Source organism: Macaca mulatta, chromosome 6, assembly GCF_049350105.2.
Source record: "Macaca mulatta isolate MMU2019108-1 chromosome 6, T2T-MMU8v2.0, whole genome shotgun sequence".
NCBI classification, from domain to species: domain Eukaryota; kingdom Metazoa; phylum Chordata; class Mammalia; order Primates; family Cercopithecidae; genus Macaca; species Macaca mulatta.
In genome coordinates, this window is record NC_133411.1 from 119,383,011 (window position 1) to 119,408,686 (window position 25,676).

The 25,676-nt window shown below is 36.2% G+C and overlaps 1 protein-coding gene across 3 annotated transcripts in view; it reads right to left on the reverse strand.

Moving 5' to 3' along the window:
• Positions 1-25,676, reverse strand: part of TMEM232 (transmembrane protein 232) — a 200,454-nt gene that overhangs the window by 26,172 nt on the left and 148,606 nt on the right. For all 3 annotated transcript variants that reach the window (XM_078004470.1, XM_078004471.1, XM_078004472.1), the window contains one exon: positions 17,252-17,430. In XM_078004470.1, the coding sequence (XP_077860596.1) occupies positions 17,252-17,430 (179 nt within the window). The remainder of the gene's footprint in view (positions 1-17,251; positions 17,431-25,676) is intronic.

Genomic DNA, 25,676 nt, shown 5'->3' on the forward strand with positions numbered 1-25,676 from the left:
GTAATTCTTGTTCATATCTTTTTTTTCCCCTGTTGAGCTGTATTCCTTTTCATTTTATTCTTTTTGTGACTATTGTGAATGGTATTGCATCTTTATTTGTCTTTTAGCTTGGATATTATTGGTGTTTAGGAATGCTAGTGATTTTCGTACACTGATTTTGTATCCTGAAACTTTGCTGAAGTACTTTATGAGATCTAAAAGTCCTTGGAAATAGACTATGGGTTTTCTAGATATAGAGTCATATCATCTTGTAAGATAAGTAATTTAACTTTTTCTCTTCCTATTTGGATGGCTGTATTTCATGTCTTGCCTGACTGCTCTGGTTAGGACTTCCAGTATGATGTTGCATAGGAGTAGTGACAGTGAGCATCCTTGTCTTGTTTTGTTTCTCAAGGGAAACGCTTTCAGGTAAATTGTTCAATATATTGTTAACTGTGGATTAGTCATAGATGACTCTTATTTTGAGGTATGTGCTTCAATTCCTTGTTTGTTGAGGGTTCCTAACATGAAGAGATGTTGAATTTTATTGAATGTCTTTTCTGCATCTATTAATATGATAATGTAGTTTTTGTTTTTAGTTCTGTTATGACGAATCACATTTACTGTTTTGCATATGTTGAATCAACCTTGCATCACAGGAATAAAGCTGCAATGGTTAACACTGAGTGTCAGCTTGATTGGTTTGAAGGATACAAAGTATTGATCCTGGGTGTGTCTGTGAGGGTGTTGCCAAAGGAGATTAACATTTGAGTCAGTGGGCTGAGAAAGGCAGACCCACCCTTAATCTGAGTGAGCACAATCTAATCAGCTGCCAGCAAGGCTAGAATACAGACAGGCAGAAAAACGTGAAAAGAGAGACTGGCCTAGCCTCCCAGCCTACACTTTTCTCCCGTGCTGGATGCTGTCTGCCCCCAATTCCCCGCTACTCCAGGTTCTTCAGTTTTGGAACTTGGACTGGCTCTCCTTGTTCCTCAGCCTACAGATGGCCTGTTGTGGGACCTTGTGATCATGTGAGTTAAAACTTAATAAACTGCATTTTAGATACATATATATCTATTCCATTAGGTCTTTCCGTCTAGAGAACCCTCACTAATACAAAACCCTACTTGATCATAGTGGGTTATCTTTTTGATGTGTTAGGATTGTATTTTGTTGAAGATTTTGGGTCAATGTTCATCAGGGATATTGACCTGAGGTTTTCTTTTTCTGTTTGTTTTTGCCAGGTTTCGGTATCAGAATGATTCTGGCCTCATAGAATGAGGTAAAGAGGAGTACTTCTTCCTCCTCAATTTTTTGGAATAGTTTCAATATGATTGATGCCTGCTCTTCTTTTTACATCTGGTGTAATCAGGTTGTGAATCCATCTGGTCTAAGGCTTTTTGTAGTTGTTAGGTTATTTACTACTGATTCAATTTTAGAATTTATTATTGGTCTATGTAGGGTTTTGATTTCTTCCTGGTTCAACCTTGGGAGGTTGTGTGTTTCCAGGAATTTATCCATTCCTTCTAGGTTTTCTAGTTTGTGTGCATAGACGTTTTGTTGATCATTTGTATGGATTTTGGGGGTTTTATTTGAGGGAGGGTTGCATCTTCATTTCATTCAGTTCAGCTCTTATTTTGGTTATTTTCTTCTACTAGCTTTGAGGTTGGTTTGCTCTTGTTTTTCTAGTTCCTCTAGGTGTGATGTTAGGTTGTTAATTTGAGATCTTTTAAACATTTTCATGTGGGTGTTTAGTGCTATAAACTTCCCTGTTAACACCGCTTTAGCTATGTCCTAGAGATTCTGGTATGTTGTATCTTTGTTTTCATAAGTTTTGAAAAATTTATTGATATCTGCTTTAATTTCATTGTTCCCCCAAAAATCATTTAGGAGGAGATTGCTTAATTTACTTGTAATTGTATGGTTTTGAGAGATTTTCTTGGTATTGATATCCATTTTTATTCTCTAAGAGTGTAATTGGTATGATTTTGTATTTTTCCCTTAATTTGTTGAGAATTGCTTTATGGCCAAGCACCTTGTCTATTTTAGAGTATGTGCAATATGCAGATAAGAAGAATGTATATTCTGGAGTTGTTTGATGGAGTGCTCTGTAGATTTCTGTTAGGTCCTTTTGGTAAAGTGTCAAGTTTAGGTCCTGAATATTTTTGTTAAGTTTTCTGCCTTGATGATCTGTCAGTGGAATGTTGAAGTCTCTCACTATTTTCATGTGGTTATCTAAGTCTTTTTGTAGTTCTTTAAGAACTTGTTTTATGAATCTGGGTGCATGAGTGTTGGGTAAATATGTATTTAGGATGGTTAAGTCTTCTTGTTGAATTGATCCCTTTATAATTACATAATGCCCTTCTTTTCCTTTTTATCAGTGTTGGTTTAAAATCTGTTTTGCCTGAAATGAGAATAGCAACCCCTGCTGTTCTTTAATTTTCCATCTGCTTGATAGGCCTTTCTCCATCCTTTCACTTTGAACCTATAGGTATCCTTGCATGTGAGACTGGTCTCTTGAAACAGCATACAGTTGGTCTTTCTTCTTTATGCCACTTTGTACTTCTTAAGTGGGGTAGTTAGTCCATTTAAATTCAAGGTTAATATTGATATGTGTGGATTTGATCCTGTAATTGTGTTGTTAGCCAGTTGTTGGGTAGTCTTCATTGTGTTGTTGCTTTATGGCATAAATAGTCTAAGTACTTAAGGCATTTTTGTAGTGCGCAGTAACAGTCTTTCATTTCCATGTTTAGCAATCCCTGAAGGACTTCTTGTAAGGCAGGTCTGGTGGCAACAAATTCCCTTAGTATTCACTTGTCTGAAAATGATTTTATTTCTCCTTCACTTATGAAGCTTAGTTCGGTTAGATACGAAACTCTTGGTTGGAATTTCCTTCCCTCTCTCCCTTCCTCCCCTCCCCCCCTTTCTCTCTTTCTCTTTCTCTCTCTCTGTCTTTCTCTTTCTCTTTCTCTTTCTCTTTCCTTCCTTCCTTCCTTCCTTCCTTCCTTCCTTCCTTCCTTCCTTCCTTCCTTCCTTCCTCCCTCCCTCCCTCCCTCCCTCCCTCCCTTCCTTCCTTCCTTCCTTCCTTCCTTCCTTCCTCTCTCTCTCAGGCATTCCAATCTGTCAATCAGGCTGGAGTGCAGTAGCATAATCTCGGCTCACTGCAACCTCTGCCTCCCAGGACCAAGCAATCCTCCCACCATAGCCTCCTGAGTAGTTGAGACCACAGGCATGCACCACCACGCCCAGCTAATATTTTGTATTTGGAGTAGAGACAGAGTTTTGCACTGTTGCCCAGGCTGATCTTGAACTCCTGAGTTCAGGTGATCCACCCACCTCAGCCTCGGGATTACACGCCTGACAGAATTTTGTTTCTTTTAGGATGCAGAATATAGATTCCCAATTTCTTCTGGCTTGTAGGGTTTCTGCTGAAAGGTCTGCTGTTAGCCTGTTGAGGTTCCCTTGGTAAGTGACCTGACTCTTCTTTCTTGCTGCCTTTAACATTTTTTCTTTTACATTGATCTTGGAGAATCTGATAAACTATGAGTCTTGATGATGGTCATCTTGAATAGTATCTCACATAGGTGCTCTGAATTTGAATATCATCCTCTCCAGTGAGGTTAAGGAAATTTTCATTGGCAATACCTCTAAATATGTTTTCCAAGCTGTTTGCTTTGCCTCCCTCTCTTTCAGGGATGCCAATAAGTTATAGGTTTGTTCTCTTTACATAATTCCATATTTCTTGGAGGTTTTGTTCATTATTTTTATTCTCTTTTATATATTTTTGTATGACTGAGTTGACTTGAAGAACTCATCTTTGAGCTCCAAGATTCTTTCCTCAGCTTGATCTGTTTTGCTGTTAATATTTCTGATTATGTTATAAAATTTTTCTAGTGAGTTTCTCAGCTCTATCAGATCAGTTTTGTTCTTTCTTAAAATGGTTATTTCCTCTTTCAGCTCATATATCACTTTACTGAATTCCTTAGATTTCTTAGATTGGATTTCAACTTTCTCCTGAATCTTGTTGATCTCCTTGGTCATTCAGATTCTGAATTCTACCTTTGACATTCCAGCCATTTTAGTTTGGTTAAGAACCATTGCTGGAGAGCTAGTGTGGTAGTTTGGAGGTAAGAAGACTAATGTTGATCCATTCTCATACTGCTATAAAGAAATACCTGAGATGGATAATTTATAAGGAAAAGAGGTTCAATGGGCTCATGGTTAAGCAGGCTATACAGGAAGCATAGTAACTTCTGCTTGGCTTCTTGGGAGGCCTCACGCAATTTACAATCATGGTGGAAGGAAAAGGGGAAGCAGGCATATCTTACATGGCTGGAGAAGGAGAAAGAGAAAAAGAAGGGAAGTTCTACACACTTTTAAACAATCAGATCTTATGAGAACTCTGTTACAAGAACAATACTAGGGGGATGGTGCTAAACTATTAGAAATCTCTTCCATTATCCAATCACCTCCCATCAGGCCCCATATCTAGCACTGAGGATTACAATTGAACATGAGACTTGGGTGAGGACATAGATCTAAACTGTATCAAAGACACTCTGGCTTTTTGAGTTGCCAGAGTTCTTGTACTGGTTCTTATTTGTGTGGTGTGATGTTTCTTTAATCTTTGAAGTTGCTGTGCTTTGGATCAGCTTTTGCTTTTATATTTTGTTTTCCTTGATGGTTTAATTGTGGTATATGTTTGGTCCCATTAACTTGTTTTGTTTCTGAATTATTTCAGGTAGCCAAAGCGCAGACCAGCAATTGTGGGCTATATGCTCTAACCCTAGGTGGCTGGGACCATGCCCATGCCTCTGTTCTCTAGCTACTTGAAGTTGGGTGCCTGTTGTGTTAGAGTGGCCAAGGTGTTTCTGGTCTGGTCTGCTGGCAACATCATTCTGATGGGGGATGCCAGCAGAAGTGCTTCATTGGGGTGGTAGCAGTGGGGCCCACTCTTATGTACCAGTAGCATCAGGGCAGTGATATGGCAAGGTCTGTACATGTACATGTGCACCAATGGTTGTGTGGCAGTGAGGTCCATGTGCACATTCATGCCAGAATATCAGTAGAGAAAAGCTGTAGGTGAAAGCATAACCAGCAGAGCAGTAGGGGAAGGCTATAAGTGGGTGTTACTGGAAGCCCATCTGCAGAACTCTCCAATTATTAGGCAGGGTCTTCAGGCAAAGGAGCTACGGTGGTACCCTCTAAGAAGCACCTCAGTTAAGCATCTGAGGCTGCACTGCAAGTGAATGTGGTAAGGCAGGGACCCGGGGAGAGGCCAGCAGACAAAGGGATGCTCAGATAAGACTAGTCTCATCCCACAGGTAAGATAGCCCTGTTCTGTACAAGTCCAACAGTCAACAAAGGCCAAAGACACCTAGAGAAGCATGGTAAACTTTGGAGGATGGGCATCCCTGGCCATTTTCCACTACAGCCATTCTCACACCAAATCCACTGCCAACACCCTTCCAACTCTCCAAGCAACTATCTCTGCCAGCTCAAATGTCCGTGGGGATTATGGGGTCTCCTGTAGCTAGGATTCTGTAGGTCCATGGCAAGAGTGGGCTAACCCATGCCTGTTAAACTCACCCCACCTCTTGGGGCCCTCTGGGGCCAGGAATGAGTCCTGTTTCTTGGCAATCCCATGCAGGGTTCCCAGTTTCCTCCCAGCTGCTCAAGGTCTGCATTCTTCCTCTGTCCACTCTTACATCTTCCAAAGATCTGCTCAGAATATGCCAATCTTCTTAATGGTCTAGTAACTTCGTGAAAGAAGGTCTTCCTAACTACATCTAGTCAACCATTGTGGCTCTTCCCCTTTACAGAGTTTTTAATGTATGCTTCTGGGTCAATTGGATAATCACAAAAAAAAAAAAAAATAGAGTTTTACTTTACATTATACAAAAAAAAAAAAGAAAATCAATTTCAGATCAATTGTAAACCTAATCCTAATCTTAACCATTTTTCCCAACAGATAATATAGAAAGATATCTTTCTGACCATGGGGTAGGAAAATATTTCTTAAATAGTATACAAGTAAACCCTAATAATAAGGGATAAATTTGATAAAATGAATGGCATTTTGTCAGATTTATTTAATAGCTCTATTAAATTTATTTAAAGCTCTATTCATGAAATTAAATTATTAATAGCATGAAAAGCAACTAAAAAGTAGAAGAAAATATTTTAAAACCAACAAAGAGCTGGTTTATAATATATACAAAAATTCCCACAAATTAAAAAGGAAAAAATTCCAATTAAAAATGGGACAAAATTTCTAGTAGGCAATTTATACAAGAGAATATCAAAAGGGCCAATAAGCAAACAAAAAGATGCTCAGCTTCATTAGTCACAAGTGAATGCAAATTAAAACTACAATGAAAACTATTATACATCCATCAGAATGTCTACATTAAACAGGCTGAAATTTTTTTTGTATTGGTAAGGATTATGTATTAGTTCCTGGTGCTGTGAGAACAAAGTACCACAAAATGTGTGACTTAAAGAACAGAAGTTTATCATGTCACATTTCTGAGGTTAGGAGTCTGAAAGGAAGGTGTCGATAAGGCTGGTTCTTTCAGAAGGCTTTGAGGAAGAATCACGCCTCTCTTCTTGCTTCTAGTGATGGCTGAAAATACTTGAAATTTCTTGGCTTGCAAACATATCACTCCATTCTTTACCTCTGTCTCCACATGGCTCTATCCCTGTGTCTATTTTCACATGATTGCCTTCTTATAAAGACACCAATCTGATTGGATTAGGGGCCCATCTACTCCAGTATGACCTTGTCTTAACTAATTACAACTACAATGGCCCTATTTCCAAATTTGATTCACATTCTGAGATAGTAGAATTAGGACTGTAATATATCTTTTTGAGAGCTACACATGTCAACCCATAACAGTTGTGTAGCAACAAGAACTTTCAAACACTTCAAAAAGCTATTTGGCATGAGCTATTAAGGTTTAATATAGGCCTTCCATATGATCCAGTCATTCTCCTCTTCCATACCCAATACTAGATTGAGCCATATGAAATTACAGTTTTGGACAACAAAAGCCATTTGAATGTCAGCCATTTCATATGGGTCAACCAGAAATACATAAACATTTTCATCATAAGATATTACAAAAATGTTTATAGCACGATTATTCATAATAGCTTGAAATTGAATATATCCTACATTCTATCAACACAATGATTAGGATAATGTGAAAGGTTCACAAGGAACAAACTGAAAATTTTTCCAATGGCCAAAGCTGGAACAATTTCAGCAATAGCAACAAAAGTAGTGTTGACTAATCATTAAAGAAAGAAGTTATATCCAGAATTTACAAAGATCTCCAAACAACTGATAAAATAGAAAACCCAAGAGAAAAAAGAAACAATTTTTGAGCTGGCAATTCACTAAAGAGAAAATTTAAATGGTGAATCAAAAGTGAAAAGATACTCAACTATATTTGTATCGCTGAGAAAATGCAAATTTAAATCACAATGACTTTTTCACATTATATCAATGAGACTGGCTGTCCAGCAATCCATGCTGAGCCCAGATCTACAGTCAGGTGAACGCTATGCTACCCAGCTCCAGCCAATAAATCTGAAAAAAAAAATTTAGCCCTTCAGATCTTCTCATATTTTCATACCTGGTTATAATCCCAGCTTTAATCATCCATTATTTTATCTGTGCATGTGTATTTACCATTTTATTAAAATTATAAAGCAACGTACAGAGGGCCATAGGTACTATAGCAGAGTAAAATGTAAATGAAGAATCAGAACAAAGAAAAAGTGGTAAGGAAATATAATGAAGCCAGAAGCAAAATTATTACATAAAATTTATGTAGTAAGAAACATTAACAATCCTTTTTATCTTCTTGTTACCCTTATTAATATTCATTTTTTGCTTTTGTAGATTTTCTTAAAATAACTCAAGAATTTCATATGGGGAATAACTCACTGGGAAAAATGTTTAAGAGCACTGGCCATCAAAGTAGCACATATGAGTTTGAATTCAAGCACTGCTGATAGCTAGCTATGTATCCATAGTCAAGTTACTTCGCCTTGCAAAAAAAAAAAAAAAAAAACTGTTCTTATTTAAAGTTTCAATTTCCTCAGCTGTAAGATCAAGACCATAATGTGTGTGTATATGTGTGAGTATAAAAAAAATATAAATATGGTTTTAGGAGAATCAAGTAACTAATGCAGATAAACTGTGTATCATGTGGCATACAGTGAATATCAAATCTTAGCAACATTATAAATGTCTTTTTAAACATGATACATATGAAAGAAACAATATTCACATTGAAGAATATAGCAGACTGAAATCCCATTTATGCAGCTTTCTATCAAAAACTCTTTTGCATGTAAAAATATCACCAAAAACTAAGAGGCTTAACACAACCACTTATTTAGCTCATAGTTTCCCAGGTCAGCAATTTGAGCTGGGAACAGAGAATGGTTCTGCTGGTCTGAGCTGAGTTTATTTTTGTGTCTGTGGTCAGAGTTTAGGTCAGTTGGGGACTGGCTTGGGTTGTGGATGGGAGTAAATTGGTTAAAATGGCGTGTCTGTTCCACATTGTCTGTCATCTTCCAGCTGGATAATGCACTTATTGACATGGCAGTTACTGGATTCCAAGAGAATAAGAGAGGAAAGACCCCAATGTGTAAATATTTTTTAAATATCTCCTTGTATAAGATTTGCTATAGCCTATTATGTAAATCAAATAATATAGTCAAGCCAAGAATTTGACTGTGGAGGGAATGATGCAAGTTGTGGTTGTAGAGAGCATTGAATAAACTGGGAATAATTACTCTAACAACATACTGTGAGTTCCAAAGCAATAATTCATTATTTTAAAAAGTTATAGGAAATTGTACATATAAGTTTTACCCAACATAAATTACCAAACAATTAAAATTCAATTAGAACCAACAATTTTCCCACACAACTAATTCCTCCACTTAGTATTTCTGTTGCCATGAAACCACCTAAGTCTCCATCACCTTAGCCTGGCAATCGACACAAACCTTCCAGATTTAATGCCCACGAGTACTCAGTCCAAGCTATTTTCTCAACTAGGCAAGTCAACCTACAATGTTCTTTTCACAGTGTTCTTATTTCTGCATGGCTCAAGACATTTTCTTATCTGCAAGATGCTCTTTGACCCTGCCACTTTGCATCATGTAATCCAACTTATAGTTTAAATTTCCACCTCAAGTACTATTTAATACTTGAAGAGGACAATATTACATTCCCACTAATATTAAAAAAAAAGTTATGGATCAAACATTTATCTGGGCTCCTACTGAGTGCCATGAACTTTGATGCGGCTAGCCACATATATTATGTCCTCTTTGTATTAATCTTTGTCTATTTCTGGAGAATGTGCTTTCTGGATGAGACAGTAAAGCTTATGTGTAAAGGTTATGTTTTACACTTCTTTGCATCTTGCATAGAATTCAGCTAGGCTGAATAGACACAGTAAATACTCAATAAATATTTATTTCATATTTTTACTGATTTTGGTGAAAAATTTTATATAATTTTGTACTTTATGTATCTGTAGTGTCTTAATATTAAGTAAGGGAATTCAAACTAAATTAAGTAATTTTTTTCAAAGTCACTAGGTTAAATACTTTATCATTTATGTCCATAAATCATATGGCTATTGTTTAATAATCCAAATGTCTCCATCTCTAACTTTTAAATAAAATAGGCATAGAGTTAACTGTGTGTTTTAGTTAATGTATTCAATGCAAATTAAACATATTTCTTAAACATATACTATGCCTAAATCAATATAACTGCTTTTAGACAATTTCTGATTTAGATTTGTCTGTGAGAAAAGATAACTTCTCCCCTTCATTTGATATTTAAAATGAACGAAAACACCCTTTAAATGTCTTGTGACTAAGCATTGAAAACAAATTAGCACAGATAGTGGTTATGTGTTTGTTTATTCTTTAATTCTCAGCGCTGACTACTCAAGTAATGAGGTCTTTGCTGGTATCTAATATCTAAAATATATTTGCTATGTCTGATTGACTTATGAATTTCAAATGTAATTATCTATAGATTTTACTAAAATCTTGAAGAAAAAAGAATATCTTATATCAAATGATTGGCTCTGAAAATGGCATATAAATAGAATTCTAATTATAGAAATGATAAATTTGAGTTGACTTAGTTACAGTATAATCCATTTGTGATTTGACAGTAGCATATAAAAATAGTTATAAGACTAGAGAGTAATACAAGTAATTGAAAGAATCATGGAAATAGAATAAAAAGAAAAGAATAAGGCTGGGTGAGGTGACTATATTCCATTTTCTATTTCTGTTAGAATTGTTCAAAAATTAGGCTATAATTTTGTTAAGGTCCCACAAACAGTTTACACAAAATTAGTGATAAGGTTCATAGAGTGCATGAGACTAAAGAGGATTTATTTCCTAAATCCCAATAATGGGGATATTGGGCGATATAGTGGCCATCACTGAAATAAATATATTAATTTTCTTTGTTTTTCTTTTATTTTGGGGCTCTTAATCCAAAACCAAGGATAAAGCTGAAGCACAGTTGCATAAAAGCGCGTCCATGAAATTCAAGACACTATGATTCAAGTGGGCAGCTCTGTGATTGTCTTTTTCTGTGAAAAACAAAAAAATACCCAAAATATCTGTAGAAAATCATGAATTTCTTATGTTTAGATAATACTCCTTGATGATTATTATTCCAAATTGTACTTACGGTTAAAAAACAAAGAGTTTAGGGTTTTATTTTCTATGAAGTATATAGAGTATAGATATTTGGGGTTGCCAGTAATGGCCCATCCATATGCTTTGATAATAAACTGGGCAGAGTAAATTTATTAATTGCCCTTCCTACCTATTAACATTAATTGTATCCATAATTATTATCTAAAAACAGGACATTAGGAATATTAGGATAATTGCACCTGTGAAAGCTAGAAATAACCAGAAATTTTCAATGACAGAAAAAATGTGTATTTCCTGATTACAAATAGATTAACTTGCCTCAAAATAAGACATAAGAAAAAAAAGTGTTTGTTGGCACTCTGAAATATCATAGGATGCCATATGGATAAAGCATCACTGGAAAAATCATGTGTATTTTATGAAGAATGAATGGCCAATTTCAAAATGGTTTTCTTTGAATATGAAGAAAAATATATATGTTCATTCAATCAGAGCTAGAAAAAGCAAGAAGCTGTAAAATATATTTAAACTTTAACAAAAAGAGTTTAGTATTGGCAAGTCCAGATTTGCAACATATTGTGTAATGGAAAACTTAAAAGTAACATAAATTAATAATTTGCCATCCAAATTGAGAAACTTTTGAAAGTGAATTAATTTACTACTAGTGAGAAAGCTGGGACAACAGTCATGAACCCATGCTAACTTGGGCAAATTGGAAAACACTTGGTCAGCATACTCATATATGTCTCCAAAAGGCATAAACCCAGAACAGAACAATTACTCTTCCCACAAATCAACTCTTCTCTTCAGGCTGCTTAGTCAGGGGAATGGCAAGTGCTGGACCTGTAGAGATCAGGATGGCCACCTATTCTCATTGCCTGAAAAGAAAATACCAACCCAATTTTTCCCTACCTATTTTAGAAACAGATAAATAAAGCCACTAGTGAAATCCCTAAACTATGTCTACTTCATCAATGTTGTAAACTTTTTTCAAGCCTGCTATCTCATAGTTTCATGAAGATTTGTAGCTTGCCTCAGTTAGCACACCTGTAAGAAACCACCACAATAACGAGGTCAGGAGATCAAGACCATCCTGACTAACACGGTGAAACCCCGTCTCTACTAAAAATACAAAAATTAGCCGGGCGCGGTGGCGGGCGCCTGTAGTCCCAGCTACACGGGAGGCTGAGGCAGGAGGATGGCGTGAACCCGGGAGGTGGAGCTTGCAGTTAGTGGAGATCGTGCCACTGCACTCCAGCCTGGGAGACAGAGCGAGACTCTGTCTCAAAAAAAAAAAAAAAAAAAAAAAAAAATTTCATTGGTTTACTTCATAGCTTACTTATCTCTACTTCCTCCAAATATTTTGCTGTTATTTTCACTTTCTTCAGCTGAAATTCATCAACATTTGCTGTTGAATTTTTTTCTATTAAAAGCAAATGTTCTCCTCTTATAGTTCTAACAGCACAATAATAAATCATAATCTCTAGAAATATTGAGAAGTAATATAACTTAGACTATAACAAATAACTTTCATCTCAGTATATTTTATTTATTTACCAAAAACTTTAAATGTTTTATAACATGAATTCATTTAGTCATCATAACAAGCCTATGCATTAGATACTATTCTTAGCCCCATTTTCAGAGAAAGAAACTGAGGTAAAAATATGCCCAAGGTCACTTAGATATTCTGTGGTAGAACAGCCATTTGAACCCAGGCAACCTTTGCTGTAGGTCTGTGCTCTCAAAATCACTCAGCTTTCCTGTCTCTTATGTGATTTTCAGTTACTATCCCTGTCTGTGAGCATTAGAAATACTCCCCCCCTCGCAAAAAAAAAAAAAAAGAAAACTAAGGCTGAGGAATAACTTGTTCCAAGTCTCATCTGTATAAAGATATTGTATGGAGTTGGAATTTAAACTGAATTATTTTCTTCTCTGTTCCCAAGTGTTTAAGCTACTCTCACCTACTGCTTTGGTACGACAAACTTGATTTAAACATTCTCTAGTTATGACCCAACATATATTCAGTTACCTGCTAAATATGAGTGCACAGGTTAGTGTGTCAATAACTATGTTAAATATTAGCTATACTAATGAATATCTTCGTCTTGTCCTTGATATTCATATGAACAAATCTAGTAGGTCACTTGCAAATTTCTCTAAATCTTGTTTGTTTAGATTTTTATATCCTTTTTTCAATCCATTTTCATCATTTATATTTTCTTAGAAAATCATTTATTGTACTATATTTTCACATATATTAGCATACAGTTGTAAACTGATCCTTTTATAATCATTTTCAAATTACTTTCTTATAATCACATTCCCTTTACCCTCTGGATTTTGTGATTAATAAAAGTTTCCCTCATTTTTCCATTATATTAGCTAGTCTAAAACAGTTTATGTATTATTTTTATTTTACCCAAGGAAACAATTTTAGGATTTATCAGTTCTATGCTTTTTATAGCATGCTTTAATTTTCTAAATGTACTTCCCACTGAAACTTTTTCTTATTTTTTACAAACATTTAAAAAATTATTCCCAGAGCTTACTACTTATATGCTACTATTGCCATCTTAAAACAACTCTCCTTGCCCACCTGCATCTCTTACCACTCTTTCCTTCCCTTACCAGAGGCCAGCACACATGGTCTTCTTGCTGTCTTAACACACCAAACTAATTATTTTCTTAGAGGACACATTTTGTAGGACACATTTTTGTATCCATAAACTCACTACCAGGGTATATTTTTTATGGATACTTCCTTCTTATTATTTAGGTCTCATTTCAAATAATGCCTCATTGGAAACCTTTCTCTGGCTGCTCCAACTGAAACATCCACTCCCTACTCTAGCTGATCCCATTCCAGTAGCTTTGCCCTGTTTTGTTTTCTTCATAGTATAGATAGCACCATTTGATATTTTAATTCATTAATTTGCAAGTTTATTGTCAGTCTCCTTGATCCAAACTTTATATTTAAAACAATATTTATCTGCTTGTCTAAAACTGTATTGCTAGCACACAAAACAATGGCTAGTGCTTACAAATAGATTAATTAATTCCTTTCTAGTATTTATTGTATTACCCCATTTTTATGTTATGAATAAATACCTGAGATTAGGTAATTTATATAGAAATAGAGGTTTAATGGCCTCACAGTTCCACACGGCTGCAGAGGCCTCACAATCATGGCAGAAGTTGAAAAAGGAGCAAGGGCACAGCTTATATGGCATCAGGAAAGAAAGCATGTGCAGGGGAACTGGCCTTTATAAAACCATCAGATCTTGTGAGACTTATTCATTATCACAAGAACAATGTGGAAAAAAACCCATACCCATGATTCAATTACCTCCCACTGGGTCTCTCCCTGGACATGGGATTATGGGCCACACAATTAAAGATGAGATTTGGGTGGGGACACAGCCAAACCATACAATTCCACCCATGGCCCCTCCCAAATCTCATGTCCTCATATTTCAAAATATAATCATACCCTTTCAACAGTCCCCCAAGGTCTTATCTCGTTCCAGCATTAACTCAAAAGTCCGAGTCCAAAGTCTCACCTAAAACAAAGAAAATTTCTTCCACCTATGAACCTGTAAAATCAAAAGCAAGTTAGTTACTACCTAGATACAATGGGGGTACAGGCATTGGGTAAAGATGCCCATTCCAAATGGGAGAAATTGGCCAAAACAAAGAAGTCACAGGCCTCATGCACGTCCGAAATCCAATAGAGCAGTCATGAAACTTCAAAGTTCTAAAATCATCTCATTTGACTCCATGTCTCATATCCAGATCATGCTAATGCAATAGGTGGGCTACCACAGCCTTGGGCAGCTCTGTCCCCTGTGGCTTTGCAGGGGACAGCCCCACCCGTCTGCTTTCATGGGCTGGCATTGAATGCAAGCTGTCAGTGGATCTACCATTCTGGGGTCTGTAGGATGGCGGCCCTCGTCTCACAACTCCACTAGGTAGTGCCCCAGTGGGAACTCTGTGCGGGGACTCCAGCCATATATTTCCCTTTCACACTGCCCTAGCAGAGGTTCTCCATCAGGGCTCTGCCCCTGAAGCAAACTGTTGTCTGGACATCCAGACATTTCCATACATCTTCTGAAATCTAGACAGAGGTTCTCAAACCTCAATTCTTGTTTTCTGCACACCTGCAAGACCAATACCACATGAAAGCTGCCAAGGCTTGGGGCTTGCACCCTCTGAAGCCACATCCTGAGCTGTACCTGGGCCCCTTTTAGCCATGGTTAGAGTTGCTGGGATGCACGGCGGTAAGCAGGGGGGCCCTGGACCCAGCTCAGGAAACCATTTTTTCCCCCCCTAGGCCTCCAGGACTGTGATGGGAGGGGCTGCTGGGAATGTCTCTGACATATCCTGGATACATTTTCCCCTTTGGCTTGGTCATTGGCATTTGGCTCCTTGCTACTTATGCAAATTTCTGTGGCAGGCTTGAATTCCTTCCCAAAAAATGGGATGCAGGCTGCAAATTTTTCAAACTTTTATGCTCTGCTTCCTCTTGAACATTTTGTCACTTAGAATTTTCTTCTGCCAGATACCCTAAATTATCTCTCTCAAGTTCAAAGTTCCTAGATCTCTAGAGCAGGAGCAAAATGCTGCCAGTCTCCTTGCATAGCAAGAGTGACCTTTACTCCAGTTCCCAACAAGTTCCTCATCTTCATCTGAGACCACCTCATTCTGGACTTCATTGTCCACATCACTATTAGCATTTTGGTGAAAGCCATTCAACACATCTCTAGAAGTTCCAAACTTTTCCACATTTTTCTATCTTCTTCTAAGCTCTTCAAACTGTTCCAACTTTTTCCTGTTACTCAGTTCCAAAGTTGTGTCCACATTTTCAGGTATCTTTACAACAGCACTCCACTCTATCAATACCAATTTACTGCATCAGTCCATTTTCATACTGCTATGAAGAAATACCCAAGACTGGGTAATTTATAAAGAAAAAGAGGTTTAATGGACTCACATTTCCACATGCCTAGAGAGGCCACAAAATCATGGTGGAAAGTGAAGGAGAAGCAAAGGCATGTTTTACATGGCAACAGGCAAGAGAGCGTGTGCAGGGAAATTGTCTTTATAAAACCATCAGATCTCATGAGACTTATTTACTATTATGAGAAAAACATGGGAAAAAACCCACTCCCATGATTTGATTAACTCCCAGCAGGTACCTTCCATGACACATGGGGATTACAGGAGCTACAATTCAAGATGAGATTTGGGTGGGGACATAGACAAACCATATCATTTATCAAAGCATGTTTAATTTCCAAAGAATTGCAGAGGTTACTCTTTAATTTTGTTATTTTTAATAATAAAATTATTGATTTTTATTTTTATCTTAAAATAATTTTGCCATTAATTTCATCAATATTAAATTTAATTATTAAACATAGTTATAGCATGTATTTTAATATTTAAAGGGAACCCATTTGGATTGTTCATTCAACATATATTTATTGAGCACTTATTGTGTGTATTGGGATACAGCATTGAAAAAAACAGATGTTTCTGTGTGTTTTTACTTTAATATGGTAGTTGTTTAATGTGTTATTACCCAAAATATAAAAATAGAAGTTCTTACATCCTCTCACTAACTACAGGATGCCCTTTAAGCTTCTAAATTATAATTTAGAAGGCTAGCTGATACAGGTTGATTTATATATAGTATAATATCTAAATATAAATATAAATATAGTAGTCAAGCAGGCTGAGAGGAGAGGGAAGAGTCTTGGAGCTAGTGGGCAACCCAGCAAAGGAACTTTTACCTTTACCTATTCATTTTCTATGTGTGTTAAAATCTCTGAAGTTAGGGCCGCCTTTACCCTTTCTCTAGTCTAGTGTCATAATATGGCTATGTTCAGCCTTCTTCCTGGTATTTCTGGTCACTGAACTAGACAAGGGAGGAAATGCCCAAGTGAGAGAATAGGTCTTTGGATTCCTAACATCATAAAAAGCTACATCATAAAACCGCCCCTTACCCCTACTATTTGAATCTTACCCACAGCCTGCCTCTTTTGGCAGCCCTTGCTATGAGGTAGTAAAAGCACCCCTACACAGTTCTTTCACAGCTCATCCTAACATAGCCCTCAAATTAGAGGATTGTGTTATGCTCCTTAAAACTTCCATTACTTTCTAAACGTCTTCATCAAGAAAAGAGAAAAAGAATCACGGCTTAACATGTTACTTCAATCTAGTGTACCTAACATTCTATCAGAATTTCCCACCAAGTTAGAGTTCTATGGTGGAATCACCCCTTACTGAGGTGTACTTTTCCCTAGATGTGTTAAATGAATTTAATTCTGTTTCTATTACAGACTTTTGGAGGCCTTTACACTATCATCTAGAGCTCAACTCTCCTATCTTTAATCAAAAATAGATCAGTGTTAAGTTTTAAAAATATTATTTTCAGCTGTAAGTCGCTAATACTCACTGAATGTAGACATTCCTTTTACCATGGAGAGAAATGACAACCATGCTTCCTAATGATAGATGTACATATTTATTGCCTAGCGTTTTACCTTACCTGAGCGATATTGATTGCATTTTGGATTCGTATGTCTTTCTCATAATCCTTTGTTTTCTGCAATGTTTGCCATATTATATTTCTAAGTCCATCCTGTTCTTCATCTCCTTGAAGTTCCCATGAAATTTTCACCAGGTTATACACTAAGCCATAGTAACCAGTCCAGACTACTTGATCACCTGTTTAAAAACAAAAAGTCTTTGGGAATTATCATTTTATTCGCCTTGCTAAAGTAAGATTGTGTGAAAAAGAAGAAACCAATTTTACCATAATTCATAATAAGATTCTAAAGTCTGAAATTCTAAGCTGCGGAAATTTCTGACCCTCCACTGCTTTCTCTCCTTTACATTTAGAAAAGACCACAGATCATTTTAAAACTTCTAACCACATGAAAAGCAACACTGCACCTAACTGGTATACTTCAGAAATTTAAAAGTTAAATTGGTAAACTGTGAACTACATATACAAAACAAATTCTTAGAATTCAAGTAAAGAGGAATCTGTTCAAAGGAATGTGAACACAGACCACCATGGTGAATTTTTATAATAAAGTAGAAAAACCAGAAAAATACTTCCTGTTATTAAAAAAGTCAAACATTATGAAACATGGTATTTGAACCAAGAAGAAAATGTTTAAATCATGTGAAAAGCATACAAAAACTACTGTTATAATTATAAGCTGAAAAAATCATTTTAATAATAGTGAAATATCAATTGGAATATAGGAAAAAGTAATGAAAACAGAGATTTAAAAACTCTAAGACACTCCTAGAACTTACACAGCAATTAGCAATTTATATACTTTATCAAGTTCCACTTTCAAAATATGTATTTTCCTTAGAGAAAGGAGAAAGACATTTCTATTTACTCTTTATGGTAATGATTTCTTACCTAGATATTGTATATTTCTATGCAGTAATAGGAAAAAGGAATTCCAATTTAGGTAGATGTGGGAGAAATAAATTTGGGGAATAAAATAATACAGTTATCAAAGAGGAGATAAACTTAGTCAAAAAGCAACATGAAAATAATGAGTATGTGAAGCAGATAAGAACAAGAAGAGGAAATGGTTCAGAAAGGGAACTGAAAGAGTTTTAAAGCCCTTTAAATTACATATTGCACTTTTCTCCAAAACCCTGGCGACAGTCCATTGATGATTGTTGCCCTTTTTGAATAAAGATAGAAGCACAACCTGAAAAGTCACAATCCTCAACTTTTCCAAATGAATCTAGTTTTCATAATGCAGGTTAATAATCATTATCATTATGGTTATAGCTAGTACACATGGGGGTACCAACTATGTCGTCCAACTTTAGTTCTCACTACAATCCTGCTATGTAGATTTTATTATATATACTTAGAATAATAAAAGGGAACATATAAACTTGAACCTGCTTAGAAAGCTCCCTGGCATCAGACAGCTGTTGAATGAATGATAGAGCAGGTAAAGGCTGATCTAATCCTGTCCCATGCAGCACAGTCTCTCCAATTTATACAAACACTTTTCTTTCCAGTCATGACCTTCCATTTGATTCATAGGAAAGAAAGAGTTTGAAAGAAAGAGTTTGAAAGAAAGAGGAGGCAGAAGAGAAAGTATGTACATGTTTTACAAGTAGGAGGAGGAAGGCATATATCCAGTTTCCAATCTTAAGGTATCATCTACCTTTTCTATTATTGGAACTTTAGGAGAGAAAGTATAAGCTGGAAGTAGGAAGCTACAGTTAAGCAGCCAATTATTTTTGAAACGTCACTTTCTCCTTATAGGAACTTTACTAATTAAAATTGAGATATCACAATATTTGAAATAACATATAATATAAAAAATGTTTTTTGAATGAATGTCATTAATATTTTTGCACTGAACGTTTGGAATATAATAAAAAAGCCCAAATTTAAGGTTTGGGTTTTTTTTCTTAAACCATTGTCTTTGTGAATTGTCTTGGCTAAGGTGAGAAAAAGATAATCTGTGTCTTCAAGTAATTGGCATGTCTGGGAGACTAGAATAATTTGTAAGAGAAATTAGAGGGTAACTGTTAAATAAAAAGATGATGGCCATTGATATAACAATCACAAAAGCAAGAGATCAATGAGGGCTAGAAGAGTAAGGAAAGGACTGGAGAAAGTATGAGTTTACAAGACTTGTCCAATAGGTAAATTTGGGAAAAGTGCAGAGGAAGATATTGGTGGAATATTTCAAATGGAAGGATATCTGAAAAGGTTAGCTCTGAGAATAAACACTGTAATAGCTTCCTAGTTCTTTCATCTTCCTGTCTTATATTTACTGCTTCACCATTATTAATCCATGTTGTGCAAACTGACCTTTCTAAATCTCATTATGTTACTTCTCTACTCACAACTCAGCAAAGGATTGCCATTTGTCCCTATGTAAATTCCAAATCGCATGGCCAGGTAATTACTGTCTTTCTAATATGACATCATTTTGAACACATCTATCACCACTCCTTTATTCCCACCCCTCTTGCTAATACACTATAAACAGACAAAACTACTTGAAGTTCTAGAATACACATTTCATTTAATCTTCTAGCCCTTGTATAAACTTTTCACTTAGCCAGAAGTTTTCCTGTCCAAAAATAACTCCACACTACACCTGGCTTCTATCCATTCTCCTGCATTCTTTCTCCTAGGAATCCTTCTCTGAATCCCCATGGCTAGCTAGGTGCCCCTGTGCCTAATGTATTGTATCATATTGTAATTGCATATCTCACCTATGGATTCTAAACTACTGGAGAAGACAGAATGTCTTTTATTTGCTCAGATATTCTTAGCATTTAGTAAAGTGCCTACAATGAAGTGCCTACAACATAGCAGATCTAATTTACAAAAATCTGTTTATTGATTTAGGGAAGTAGGTAGAGAGAACAACTATGTCCCTTTGCCTGGGGCAGAAGGGTTTCTTGGATCACAAGCTTTCAAGGACAAAACTGGGAAAGTCCACAGCAAATCAAGATATTTAGATCAGGAATATGGCCCCCAGCAGTGAGGTAGTTATACAGAGAGAAAAGGGAAGAGATGATAGTAGAGATCTCAAATGAAGCTGAAGCGGAGAGTTTATGCTAAAAATAAGTAAGAGGCTAGCCACGGTGGCTCACATTTGTAATCCTAGCACTTTCAGAGGCTGAGGCAGGAGGATTGCTTGAGGCAGGCCAGCAGATCAAGACTAGCCTGGGCAAACTATTGAGACCCTATCTCTATATCTCTATAGTTTTTTTTGTTTTTGTTTTTGTTTTAAATTAGCTGGGCATGGTGGTGCACATCTGTAGTACCAGGTACTCAGGAGGCTGTGTTGGGAAGATCACTTCAGCCACAGAGTTTGAGGCTACAGTGATCTATGGTTAAAAAAAAAAAATAGATAAGGTACCAAAGTTATCTAAAGATAAATGGGATCAGATTAAATGGTAGATGTTTGAGGAAGGGAGTAATGTTATGTCTGCTCAATGCAATGTCATGTTTATTCAAGCAATAAACTGGGAAACCAATATAGTTTTATGAGGTAATCTAGGTCTTTACTGCAATGGGCAGCAGGAGATTGGCGAGGAAGGGACACAAACTTAAGACACTGTAGAGAAGATCTAATTGGACTTCTTAGCTATGGGGAAAGAGGCAGAAATAAAGGGGGAAGGAGAAGTACATTTTTAAGCTCAGGAGACTGAAACAATAATAAAACCACTTGAAGAAATGAGAAGAGTGTGTAGAAGAATCACTTTTAAGAAAAAGAAGATAAATATTTGGAAAATGTGGCATGGGAAGGGGGAATCTAATGTTCAATGTCCTGTAGTTTGTTGTAAAAATATGGCTAGAATGCAAGTAAAATAGCAAGAGTGAGATTGTTGATTTGTGGGTCATTAGCTTGAAGTCAATACAAGTAAGGAAACACATTAATTTTTAAGTTAATAATTCTGGATTGTGAGCCTCAGAGAAAAAATAAGTTTTTGAACAATATTACAAATAAAACTTACAGTGAATTTTAACCACTTTCTACATTTACTTACAGACTCTCAACATTAACACAAATGATTGACAAAAATACATACAAACCACCTTCCTCTATATATTTTAAATTATCACTTTTTGAAGGTCAATATTTTATAAAACTACAATAGTTGAATTATCAAAAAGAATATAGTTTGGTTTTAGAATCCACAAGATCAACGAGAAACCACAAGATATATTCTGATAGTTATGTTTTAGAAAGTCATAATTCCTTTTAAATTCCATTCATATTTTTAAAAGTGAGCTGTTCACCTGTTGATTTAAACTCAACTGAAGTGATGCTGATGAATAATATTCGCAGAGAGAATTTATTACATCCAATTGACTGACAGTTAATGATGAAAACAACCTTATAAAGACAGATGGTATGTGTTACAACTGTCATAAAAAGTAGACCACATTCTAATTTGCACATCTAGACATTTGCTGAGAAGCATGCCTGCTATGAAATGTTTCAACAAGGGACCAAGCTGTAGCATAAGGCACTCTTCTATTCTGCTTTGAGTGACCCTGTGGCAGCTATCAAAGATGTCACTTTAAATATACTGAGAGAAAATATGTCTGTGTCCACAGCTAAGCAGACAGTATCCTAGGATATAAAAAAGCCAAACCAAAACGAGTTCTTAATAAATTCAAAAATTTTATTAAGAAACCACCACTGCACTTGAAAACCAGTATTATGCACTTTTCTTTGTAGTAGTAATACCTTATTCCAGTGTTTGAACCCTTTGGTAACCTTTAATTGCCACTGAAGATACTTAGATTTCATATATTTGGTGAAAGCGAAATATGAATATTTATACTTACATGAATGAATGTAAATGAGTATAGCCTTTGCAATTCTGTCAAATATAATATGATACTACAAGATCAAATGTGCCACTTAAAGGTAATTCAGATGTAGAATGTGGTTCAAAACACTGATTATGCAATGCCATGTAGAGTTGAAGGAACTAGGTCAACGTCAAGAAACTAACAGTTGGACAAGAACCAGTAAGCCAGCCATGCATTTAACTAATATTTACTGAGTGAATGAATGCTAGATGCCAGCCACTGTTCTCTGTACTAAAGAAAAAGACAAACTGCTTCTCTGGGTATACTTAATTCCAATGGACAGAGACAGATATAAAGAAAGTAAATATAACAGTATCAGTTTATTATGAATGTTATGAGAATAGAAGATCGTGATAGGACCAACAATGACTAGAAGAAGAAAACTACTGTAGACAGAATGAGAGCAAAACTTCTATGAGGAGGTGATGGTCAAGCTAAGATCTAGCTGATGAAAAAGAGTTAATCATTGAAGGAACAAGGGAAAAGCATTTCCAAGAGTGGAGGATGAAAAATACAAAGGCTTTGAAATTAGAATAGCTTGATAGTTTAGAGAAACAGGAGAAAAGACAGAATGAATGTATTACAGGACAACTAAGGGTCATGGGACAAGACTATATCAGGTAGGTATGACCTTTACTTAGGTACACTCTGAATGATCACAGCCAATTTGTGGGCCATGGAAAAGAGTTTAGATTTTATTCTCAGGATAAGGAAGAACTCTCATGGCATTTTTTTTTTTTTACTAATTCAAAATCATAAGATGCTTATTAAATATTAGTCAACAACTCACTCCTCTCTCAACAGAATACTAGTAAAAGGTACATTTTCCTCTTCTACAATTTTATCGCCTATAAGCTTCATGTTCTACATTGGCTCTCTAGACTTGTTCATCCTATATGTCTGCTACTTTGTATTACAGCTTTTTAAATGAGAAAAGGAACTGTCACATTTTACCTTTTCGCTTCTTGGTAGAAAATGGACTATATGGAATATAAGAGGGAAGTAGGAAGACATTTAACTTTTTGAAGTAATCTAGAAGCAAAGTGTTGATAGTTTGGACTTGGGAAAGGTGCACTAAAGAATTAACCATGCTCAAAGAGAGAGGTGGCTTTTGTCCTTGGCTCTGGGTGGTAATCTCATAGGCCTTGGAATGTCCTGACTAATAAAAATGACATATTTACCTGGGGTTTTTGGGTATATTAAATAGTCTATGCTATAAAATTTGATTCATGGGGGGTGTGACTTGGGCCACGTTGTATCAGCTTGAACATTGGTGGGGCTGGATACTAGAGACAGCCATGCTGCAGGCAGTTAACTAAGTGTGTATGACCAAGCCCAAATAAAAATTGTAAATTGCAAAGCTTAGGTGAACTTCTATAGTTGACCATACTCTATGTATATTGTCACACATCATTGCTAGAAGTAAATGTTCTTCACGTAACTTCTCTGGGAGAGGATAATGGGAAGCTCTGTGCTTGAGTCTCTCTTGGACTCTGCTCTGTGCACCTTTTCCTTTGGCTGATTTTAATGTATATCCTTTCATAATAATAAACCATAACCATGAGTAAAATGTCCTTGCTGAAGTCTGTGAGTCCTTCTAGCAAATTGTCAAACGTGAGGGATGTCTTAGAGATCTCCAGACTTGCAGTTGGTGTTAGAAGGGAGGGTGGTTCTGGAGACCCCAAACTTGCAGTTAGTGTCAAAAGAGAGGGTAGTCATGAGGACTCTTGAACTTCAGAGGAGATAACAATAGTGATGGGGGGGAAAAATTAGGAATATACTTTTGGATAGTAGGATACAAAGAATTCTAGGACACTATTTTCAGAATATTGTTATATTATAGTAATACTAATAATGACAATGATAATATATGTATCACCGTATATGTATATAATATATAGTAGTGAAATTATTTTGCATATATCATAATATTTGATCATTACATATATTAAACAAATATTCAACAGAATAAACTGAAGAGAACAGAGGTATTATATGCCCATATTTTGTTGTAGGTAATATGGAAAACCAAACTTTAAAAGTCAGCTGATTCTTTTATTAGAATGTGGTAGTTGATTGAAGCACAATAGCAAATAGGATGCCAAAAGGTAGATGAATAATGAAGACACTGAGTAGAACTTGCTTAACTTGAAATTTCATGATCTTTTCTAATTGTCAATTATGAAAATGTATTAATTAAAAATAATTACTGTGGCCAAGGTGGCTGACTAGAAGCAGCTAAGGTGTGTGGCTCTTGTGGAGAGAAATGGAAGGGGCGAGTAAATACAGCACCTTCAAGTGAAACATTCAGGTACTATAGTTAAGACTAATCAAGGAAACAACTCAATCCATGGAGAATGGAGAAAAGCAAGGCAGAATGATGTCCAACCCCGGAGCAACATGGAGTCAAGCAAACCTCCCCCACTCAGAGAAGCAGTGAGTGAAATGTGCGACCCTGGGAAACCATGCTTCTCCCACAGATCTTTGCAACCCTCAGGTCAGGAGATACATCATGAATCCACTCCACCAGGGCCTGCAGTCTGACACAGGGTTATGTAGAGTTTCAGCAGAGCAGCTGCTCAGGCATACAAGGGGAGCCGGGAGCTTAGATACTCTTGCTTTCTGGGCTTCCTGGCAAAAGTAGCCGCAACTCCAGCAAAGCAGGAGGTTAGGTCCCTATACATACTCCTAGGAAAGAGGCTGAATCCAGGGTGCCGAGCAGTGATGGTCTGCAGACTTCACTTCCACAGCACCTTGCAGGCCATCTAAATAGGAAGAGAGGAAGTCAAACTATCTCTGTTTGCAGATGGCATGATCCTACTTTTAGAAAACCTCATCGTCTCAGTCCAAAAGCTTCTTAAGCTGATTAACAACTTCAGCAAAGTCTCAGCATACAAAATCAATGTGCAAAAATTGTTAGCATTCCTATACACCAAAAACGGTCAAGCCTAAGGCTAAATTTGGAATAAACTCCCATTCACAAGTATCACAAAAAGAATGAAATACCAAGGAATACAGCTAACTATGGCAGTGAAAGATCTCTACAAGGAGATCTACAAACCACTACTCAAAGAAATCAAGATAATACAAATAAATGGAAAAACATTCCATGCTTATGGATAAGAAGAATCAATATCGTTAAAATGGCCATACTGCCTAAAGCAATTTATAGATTCAGTGCTATTCCTATTAAACTATCACTGACATTCTTCACAGAACCACAAAATACTGAAAATCCATATGGAACAACAACAAAAAAAGTCTGACTAGCCAAGGCAATTCTAAGCAAAAAGAACAAAGCTGGAGGCATTATGCTACCCAACTTCAAACTACACTACAGGGCTACATTAGCCAAAACAGCATGATACTGATACAAAAACAGATACATAGACCAATGGAACAGAATAGAGAACACAGAAATAAGACCACACACCTACAGTTATCTTATCTTCAGTAAACCTAACAAAAACAAGCACTGGGGAAAGGATTTCCTATTCAATAAATGGTGCTGAGATAACTTGCTAGCCATATGCAGGAGAATGAAACTGGACCCCTTCCTTACACTATATACAAAATT